At 48.5% G+C, this 9,648-nt stretch overlaps 1 protein-coding gene across 1 annotated transcript in view; it reads left to right on the top strand.

The window, feature by feature from the left end:
• Positions 1 to 9,648, top strand: part of FLNC (filamin C) — a 96,550-nt gene that overhangs the window by 68,915 nt on the left and 17,987 nt on the right. The window contains exons 31-36 of the mRNA XM_015419014.1: positions 587 to 682; positions 2,407 to 2,580; positions 2,700 to 2,861; positions 5,779 to 5,982; positions 7,502 to 7,654; positions 9,197 to 9,319. Coding sequence (XP_015274500.1) covers positions 587 to 682; positions 2,407 to 2,580; positions 2,700 to 2,861; positions 5,779 to 5,982; positions 7,502 to 7,654; positions 9,197 to 9,319 — 912 coding nt within the window. The remainder of the gene's footprint in view (positions 1 to 586; positions 683 to 2,406; positions 2,581 to 2,699; positions 2,862 to 5,778; positions 5,983 to 7,501; positions 7,655 to 9,196; positions 9,320 to 9,648) is intronic.

Below are 9,648 nucleotides of genomic sequence, written 5' to 3'. Positions count from 1 at the left end.
AGAGTGGCTTACAATCTCCTTTCCCTTCCCCTCCCCACAACAGATGCCGTGTCAGGTAGGTGGGGCTGAGAGAGCTCTCTTGGGAACTGCCCTTGAGAGAACAGCTCTGAGAGAACTTGTGACTGGCCCAAGGTCACCCACCTGGCTGCATGTGGCGATGTGGGGAATCAAACCCGGTTCTCCCAGATTAGAGCCCGCACTCCTAACCACTACACCAAACGGCTCTCATAGACAATACCGTCCTTGATGAACCAATGCTGTGGTTCGATATAAGGCCGTTGGATGTATGTTCATGTTCGTACCGGAATGTTCAAGCAGGATTCTGTTTGGGGAGAGTCTTTGTGCAATCGGCCTGGGCCCTCTGACCCGGACTGACCCCAGACTTGTGCCAGATGTGTGCCAAACTGCACACCTTGATACATGTGCAGAAGCCATGCCATTGGAAGTACAATCCTGGCTGCAGTTTGACCCAGAATCCAGGCGCAAGAGTGTCTTTCAAGGCAGAGAGACCACCCCGATTGCAAGACCCCGCTGCTGATCCTGTGCCCCCCCTCCCCCCCCTTTCTCTCCCCGCATGCCCACCCAGGGAGTCCACTTTTGAAATACCATCTCCTGGCAGTGTGGTATTTTGTTCTTCCTTCCCCTTTGTATCCTTTTATTGTTGAGGTGTGTGAAATCTCAAGTCACACAACCATATGCTGATGAATTGCCAGGTTGCTTGGGTATTGAATTGCAATAAAAGGAACATTCTTTATAGCATTTAGCCTGGATTCAGTTTCCCCATAATGCAGAGGAACTTCATGATGGACGTGACCAAATGGCTCACCATTGAGAGGAAGCATTTAGTGGTTGCATTGTAAGATTTGCCTTTGTTTTAATGATGATAAAAGATGATAAGCAGCACTGGCAGCTTTAAAAAGGGAAATGTTCACAGGAGTGCGGGAGCTGTGGCAACAATATTTGTTTTAATTCATTGTGGTTTGTGCAAGCCTTATTGAAATGAATCATGGTTGCACATCTGTAGCAGTGTGCAATCTGATGTCTCATAGGGTGGGGAAGAGAACGCAGAAGCACTTTAGGAATATGTGAAAGCCTGATTTTTAAATGATCAATTACCTCTGTGGTTCCCTATGAAAATGTATTTATTTATTTCATTTATTTATGGTGGTGGTAGAAAGAGCCATTGTGTTGTAACCAACTTATGGCAACCCAGCAGGGTTTTCAAGGCAAGAGACGAGAACATGGGTGGTTTGCCCTTGCCTGCCTTTCTGCAGTCAGCAACTCTGGTCTTCCTTGGTGGTCTCGCATCCAAGTGCTAACCAGAGCCAACCCTGCTCAGCTTCTGGGATTGGGCTAGCTTGTGCCTTCCAGGTCAGGGTGCGGGAAGTGGAGGGAGTTTATTTATCTATCTATTTAGTTTAAACATTCATTAGCCGCCTTTCTTCCTTATTGAGCACCGGGTGGTTTACAATATCAATAAACCGAATACATAAACCCAAAAATACATACGCCCGAATGTTCATACCACAATTTAGGACTGTTTTAATCAAATGCAGTCCTAAATAAAACCGCCTTCAGCTGCCTTCTAAAGATATCCGTGGAAAAGGAACGAAGAGTCAATAAAGATAAGTTGCAAAATTGTTTGCCGTAGTAATTTCTGTAGGAAATTTTCTTCTATTCTCGCTCACACGCTAACGAATGCTGCGCAATGTAAACAATTCGTTTCACGATATTTCCTTTATCTGAGCGTGTAGCCATCCCAGTTCTTATCAATTACTACTTATCAACTCCTGAAGGAAACACGCCATGTTGACTCTCTAATAACATGGAACATTTCCTTCAGGAGTTGATAAGTAGTAATTGATAAGAACTGGGATGGCTACACCCTCAGATACAGCAGATATTGTGAAACGAATTGTTTACATTCCGCAGCATTCGTTAGCGTGTGAGCGATAATAGAAGATAATTTTCTACAGAAATTACTACAGTAAACTATTTTGCAACTTATCTTTATTGACTCTTCGTTGTTTTTGTCACGGATGTTGTTTTTGGAATTCCACTTCCTCCCGCGATCTCTCATTTTTGGCTTCACCTCCCAAAGACTGACAGGGGGTCAGGGGCCTTCCCCAGGAAGGTTCCACTTAACCTCTACACCAAACTGGCTCTCCAGGTGTGGGTGAGTTTAGGTGGGTGGGTGGATGGTGGTGGAGAGATGAGATTGCAAAAAGCAGGGATGGTTCTAGAGGATTCTGGGGCAGAGCGTGCCGGATCCCGGGGCTTCAGGAAGCGTGTCCGATGCAGTGGAGATTGAAAGGCAGCAGGAAATGGGCCCTTTGGGGATAACCAGGGGGAGGGAAGAGAAACGAGGCGGGCAAAGACTCTGAGACGGCTCTCTCCTCCCCTTAGGAGGCCTGTCCCTCGCCGTGGAGGGCCCCTCCAAGGCCGAGATCACCTGCAAAGACAACAAAGACGGAACCTGCACTGTCTCCTACCTGCCCACGGCACCCGGCGACTACAACATCATCGTCCGCTTTGACGACAAGCATATCCCCGGCAGCCCTTTCACGGCCAAGATCACAGGTGAGGATTTTCGGGAACCTCCCCACTCCCCCACCGTCCCAGTCGCCACCCCCTCCCCGCCTGCAGAGGCACCGAGTCCCTCTTACCTGATGTCCCCCGACCTCTTCTCCCAACACCAGGAGACGATTCCATGCGGACCTCCCAGCTGAACGTGGGCACCTCCACCGACGTGTCGCTGAAGATCACGGAGAGTGACCTGAGCTTGCTGACGGCCAGCATCCGGGCGCCGTCCGGGAACGAGGAGCCGTGTCTGCTCAAGCGCCTGCCCAACCGGCATATCGGTGAGCCGACGGGTGGGTGGGTTATAGGGGTGGTGGTGGAAAGGGCCGGCGAGTGGCAGCTGACTTAAGAAGAGGAGGTTGGATTTATACCCCGCCCTTCACTCAGAGTCTCAGAGCGACTTACGATCTCCTTTCCCTTCCCCTCCCCCTCCCCACAAGAGACACCCTGTGAGGGAGGTGGGGCTGAGAGAGCTCTCTTGAGGACTGCTTTTGAGAGAACAGCTCTGAGACAACTTGTGACTGACCCAAGGTCACACCAGCAGCTGCAAGTGGAGGCGTGGGGAATCAAAGACGGTTCTCCCAGATTAGAGTCCTCGCACTTAACCACTGCACCAAACTGGCGACCTCATAGGGCAGTGGTGGCGAACCTATGGCATGGGTGCCAGAGGTGGCACTCAGAGCCCTCTCTGTGGGCATGTGTGCCATCGCCCCAGCCAGGCCCAGACCATCATTAAAGTGTCAAATTCTCTGCCAAATAATTTTAAGTAAATGAAAGCATTTGGGATTGCTTTCCTTACTTTGTTTGGATCATCTTAAGTTAATGTATGGGTTATTTTTTCTAAAGTAAAACCTCAGTATTCAGGTTAAATTGCTGTGTTGGCACTTTGCGATAAATAAGTGGGTTTTGGGTCGCAGTTTGGGCACTCGGTCTCTAAAAGGTTCGCCATCACTGCTGTAGCAGTGTTCAAGGCAAGAATTATAGCATAGGAAGGGAACTCCAGGGTCATCTAGTCCAACCTCCTGCACAGTGCAGGAAATTCACAAATACCTTCCCCTCTGCACACCCAGTGACCGCTGTTCCATGCCCAGAAGATGACAAAAAACCTCCCAGATCCCCAGCCGAACCGGCCTGGAGAAAAATTGCTTCCTAACCCCAAAGTGGCGATCGGCATTTCCCTGGGCGTGTCAGAAAGGGCCACGAGAACTAAGCCCTGAGGCGACCCTTCCTGCCCTCCCTCTCATGATCTGCCTCAGTTCACAGAATCCTCATTGCTGTCAGATGGCCCTCTAGCCTCTGTTTGAAAACCTCCAGAGCACAACGCAGAGTACTAACCACTATACGATTGTTAGAAATATTACAAATGAATATGCCGTTAATACCAGAAACATACTTACTCAATATGATACCGGACACAATAAAAGATCATAACCATCTAATCGTATATATATTGACAGCAGCTAGAATATTAATAGCAGAGCGATGGAAAACAAAGAACTTAAGTGCAAAATCATGGAAGTAGCAGAAATGGACAAATTAAATATAGCACTACAAAATAAATCGGAGGAGCTCTTCTGGGACAGAGGGGAAATAATTTACGACTGGCTGAAGATGAAGAAGACATAATAGAACTGAAACTAGGCTAGTTAAAGACAGATAATGTTAAAGAAGATAGATGACCGTTATGTTATGAAATGTATAAGATTGAAATGAATATGTTTTGGTGAAAACTGAAAATAAATTTATTTTTAAAAAAAGAAGAAAACCTCCAGAGCAGTGTTCCCTCTAAGCTGAGTCAGTGTGAGCTAGCTCACAGTTTTTTAGCCTCCGGCTCACACATTTTTGTCTTAGATCTGGAAGGAGGGCTCCAGAGCGAACTGATTTATGCAGCAGTCAAATCGCTCGCTCACAACTCGAATGCCAGGAGCTCACAAAGCAGAATTTTTGCTCACAAGACTCCACAGCTTAGAGGGAGCATTGCTCCAGAGAGCCTACCACCTCCCGAGGAAGCCTGTTTTTTTCCTCGCCACCTATATATTCGGAAACCTTTCATTTATAACAAATTCATCAAAAGGCAGAGAGTGGATGCAGCGAGTTTAAAGCACTGCCGAGGAGGGAAAAAATGAAAACGCTTTCGCATTCCAGTCCAGAGAAGACGGATACCGAACCAGAAACTGATTGCAAAATGAGAAGCAAAAACACTGAGGGCGATTTCGCACTAGAGCTGCCTCGCGGCGCAGCCGCTGTTTGCCCCGACACTATTTGTCAATTTCACACCCGAGGCTGCGGGGCTGCATTTGACCCGCGGCTTCGCCCGATTTCCTCCGCAGTTTCGTGATCCTCAAAAACCAGGATCACGAAACTGCGGAGGAAATCGGGCTAAGCCGCGAGTCAAAATGCAGCCCCGCAGCTTCGGGTGTGAAATTGACATGTTTGTGTCGGGGCAAACGGTGGCTGCGCCGCGAGGCAGCTCTAGTGCGAAATCGCCCTGAGTTAACCCATGGTCCAGTCTTCTCTGTTTGCTTCCCACTTTCCTCTGCTGGAGCCACCAAAGCCCTTTAGTGCCTATTTTCTTCTCCGCCAGGGCCGCAAACCCCAAAGCGGCCCCAGGCCTTCCTGTCAAATGCACTAGAGTTAGTTGAACAGCACTGAAGCGTGCCAGCTGATGGTTCCTCTCATTGCCAGTCGGTGGAGCTATTGCTTGACCTGAATCCGATGCTGTTCACGAAGTCCACACTCCGGAGGGCCTTGCTGCTGTGCCGGGTCTCTCCCTACTCGGTTTATCCCATGACGTCGATTGTGGGAATGAAACACTCCTGTGAGGCAAGCCTGGGAGTTCAAGTTCTCACAGGGAGATTGGCAAGCAGTGCACAAAGTCTGCTGAGTCTGCTGGTCTGCTGAGAGTATAAACTTGGCTACATTCGGGCAAGATAGGAGAGCTTCAGCGTAAAGAATATTCCGTTAAGAACATACTGTAATCCTAGTTTGAGGCTTCTATTCGTAACGTTTTCACTGTACAGGGCAGGGGGTGGGGGAGAAATGTGTGAGTCTGCTTTAATAAAACGCTGCTGACATCCAGTTATTGAGGTACAGAGAGAGCTTGAGAACTTGGTCAGAGAGTTTTGGCAGATCTGTGTGTTGTGTCGTTTATTTGAACCTACAGTTGATCCCTTTCATTCCCGTCTCTGCCCTCCCCAGGGATCTCGTTCACCCCCAAGGAGGTGGGTGAGCACATCGTGAGCGTGAAGAAGAGCAGCAAACACGTCACCAACAGCCCCTTCAAGATCATGGTGGGCCAGTCGGAGATCGGAGACGCCAGCAAGGTGAAAGTGTCGGGCAAGGGACTGGTGGAAGGCCGCACCTTCGAGGTGTCCGAATTCATCGTCGATACGCGCACTGCTGGTGAGGAGCGCTGCTGGGATCGTGGCCAGTAGGGGGTGCCAGGTGCCTTCCTCCTGCCAGCGGGGGGTGGAGATTTGGGGGCCTTCTGGGAGTTGGCGGGAACATCGGTCATGTCATCTTGTCGGTGATGTCAGGGCGACGTTCTACCTTTTGGGCAAGACTCTGTGGTAAAAATGGCTACAAACCATAGAGTTTTGCCCAAAAAGTAGAGCCTTGCCCAACCCCCACGTCACCAATGTGATGACGATGCATCGTTGACATCTTGCAGGAAATGTCTGTTGGGGGCGGGGTTTCCCCCACCGGCCAGGTGGCTGGCAGTGGGCCGGAGCCCGCAAAAGCAGGCAATCCCTGGCCCGACTGGGAACCTAAGCAAGCCTCGTGGCCAGTTAGGCAAAGATGTGGAGAGTATGTGCGTGAGATATTCTCTATCCCTAGAGTTTCTGGTATCTGGTATTCTGTATCCCTTAGTCCATATAATCAGATGTAATTGGTATTATGTTGTAAAGTTCTGAAAAACTGTAAAATTATTATTAATAATGGTAATAATAATGATAATAATAATGATATGATGATGATGATGATGATGATGATGATGATGATGATGATAATAATAATAATAATAATAATAATAATAATAATAATAGTGTCAGAATCCAAAATTTTGTGGATAAGAGAGAATACACAAGCCTCAAATTTTTGGATAAGGGAGAAAACACAGTCCCTCAAGTTTTTACAAAGGTCTGAACAATATAATTATTATACAGCTGTTTAAAATGCCATAAATGAATGGAAACATTGGAAAATATACCAAAAGAGTATAGAATTTTATTTTATAAACTTATGTGATAAAATCATGGTAAGAATATAAGGTGACATTTCGAAAATTGAGGTATTTCAATATGTGATTTGATGAGGTAATGAAATCCCCTACAATTTAGATACCTCTGTAAACGCTTGTGTATGTATGAAACTACATGGTTAGGCAGCTAGTTAGATATACGGTAGTAGTTTGATATCAGATTAAATTTTGCTTTTAATGTTTTACTGATGTATTTTAAAACCTTGGAATTTTGTAAAGGTGTACTTCTTTTTTGTATGACTGGTCTAAGGACTGTAGAAATAAACTAAACTAAACTACATGGTTCAGATTTTGAAATGGACCGAAGAATACAATAGATGAAGTATACAGACCTTTTATATAATACAAAATTTTATATAATACAAAAATTTATAGTGAAAAAATATGGAAAAGATTTTTGTAGGAACATAAGGTGTAACATGTGCGTGTAAAATGATGATGTAACTGAACCGCCCCACACAGACATTTATGTATTGGTGTTTGTATGAGTGATGTCTGTCTTTATAAAAAATAAAATCTTTTATTAAAAAATATAATAATCCCAATGGTGCCCGCAGGCCCAAAAAAGTTGGGGACACCTCCTGGAGGCCACGTAAAGGGTAAAAGAGGCTCCCAGGAAAAGAGGACTGTATCTAAGGCCGTCTGCTCTCTCCCCTCTAGGTTACGGCGGTCTGGGCCTCTCCATCGAAGGACCCAGCAAGGTGGACATAAACTGCGAGGACATGGAAGACGGGACCTGCAAAGTCACCTACTGCCCCACCGAGCCCGGGAACTACATCATCAACATCAAGTTTGCCGACAAACACGTGCCAGGTGCCCGTCTCCCCTGCCCGGCGGCCCCTCCTCGGAGCCTTTGAATTCCCGGGCTGCGGGTCTCTGAATTCTCTGTCTGAAACTGTAGAGATAGTGTCAAAGGGGAGCTGTGCTCATCTGCAGTAGGACAGCGAGATTCGAATCCAGGAGCGCCTGAGAGGCCCACAAGATTTTGAGGGCAGGGTCTAACCTTTCGAGCGTCAGTGCTGCCTTGGTCAGATATCTGGTATCGGAGGAAGGGCGCTTTGACTTTCAAAACTTATACCCGGGAAATCTGGTTGGCCTCTAAGGCGCTTTTAAGTTCCAGGAGGGCTGGTTTCAGTTCACAAACTTCTTATCGTTTCCACAATTGAACCAATTGGATAGAGTCAGGGCCAGGGGTCAGGGTGGGCTGTCCCTTGCAGGAGGTTGTAAGAACATCAGAAGAGCCTTGCTGGTTCAGACCAGTGATCCATCTAATGCAGTATCCCGAAGGGATGGCTCCAGAGCAAACTGATTTATGCAGTAGCCAAATCGCTCGCTCACAACTTTAATGCCAGGAGCTCCCAAAGCAGACTTTTTGCTCTCAAGACTCCACAGCTTAGAGGGAACATTGGTCAGGGGTCAGGGTGGGCTGTCCCTTGCAGGAGGTCGTAAGAACATCAGAAGAACCCTGCTGATTCAGACCAGTGATCCATCTAACGCAGTATCCCGAGTGAGCTAGCTCACAGTTTTTTAGCCCCTATCTATACCTTGTGGATCAGGCCAATGAGGGTCCATTTAGTCCAGCCTTCTGTCTCACACATGGGCAGCCAATTCCTCTGGAGGGCCAACAACAGGGCAGAGAGGCCGAGGCCTTCCCCTGATAAGAACATCAGAAGAGCCCTGCGGGATCAGATGAGTGAGAGTCCACCTAGTCCAGCATCCCATCTCACACAGTGGCCAACCAGTTTCTCTGGAGGGCCAACAACAGGGCAGAGGGGCTGAGGCCTTCGCCTGATAAGAACCTCAGAAGAGCCCTGCTGGATGAGACCAGTGAGGGTCCATCTAGTCTCACACAGTGGCCAGCCAATTCCTCCGGAGGGCCAACAACAGGGCAGAGGGGCTGAGGCCTTCGCCTGATAAGAACCTCAGAAGAGCCCTGCTGGATGAGACCAGTGAGGGTCCATCTAGTCTCACACAGTGGCCAGCCAGTTCCTCTGGAGGGTCAACAACAGGGCAGAGAGGCCGAGGCCTTCCCCTGATGTTGTCTCCCGGCACTGAGATTCAGAGTTTACTGCCTTTGAACGTGGAGGTTCCCTTCTGTCACCATGGCCAGTAGCCACTGATAGACTTACCCTCCATGAATCTGTCTAATCCCCTTTTAAAAGCTGTTTATTCTCGTGGCCGTCACTCCATCCTCTGGCAGCGAATCCCACATTTCAGTCACTCGTTCTGTAGAAAAGTATTATCTTCGAGGAGAAGCAGCCCTGGATCTTCTGTGCCAGGCGAGGGGCTGATACAATGGCCTGGAAGCCCCCTTCCGCTTCTAACTAAAACTCTCCGACTTCCGTATCCCTCCAGGGAGTCCTTTCACTGTGAAGATGACGGGCGAGGGGCGCATGAAGGAGAGCATCACCCGCCGGCGCCAGGCCCCCTCCATCGCCACCATCGGCAGCACCTGCGACCTCAACCTCAAGATTCCAGGTAGGGGCTGCGTCAGGGCCGAGGAGGCCACCCAGGGCTCAGGAGCGGAAGAGCTGGGGGGCGGGGCGACCGATAGGGATTTGCTCCCCCCCCTCCCCCACCGCTTCTACACACCCTCTTTCTCCCGCTGTTCTGTCTTTGTTGGGGTCCAGACTAGAAAACCGTTTCTCATTTGCGGAGATTTGAAACCGGGCTTCCGAACGTAGGACTTAGATCCCAAAATTTCAGAAAATACTTTGTGTGTTGTGATATTTGGTTTCGAGGGACCCCGGAGAGAAACTGGAGCCTGGTAGCTACATGCTGAAGGCACGCGATGTCCCTGAAGTCTA

This window comes from Gekko japonicus, unplaced genomic scaffold (assembly GCF_001447785.1).
Source record: "Gekko japonicus isolate JY-2015 unplaced genomic scaffold, Gekko_japonicus_V1.1 scaffold3687, whole genome shotgun sequence".
In the NCBI taxonomy this organism is placed as follows: Eukaryota; Metazoa; Chordata; class Lepidosauria; order Squamata; family Gekkonidae; genus Gekko; species Gekko japonicus.
Note: the sequence above shows the minus strand (reverse complement) of the source record. Positions and strands in the feature narration are given on the sequence as shown.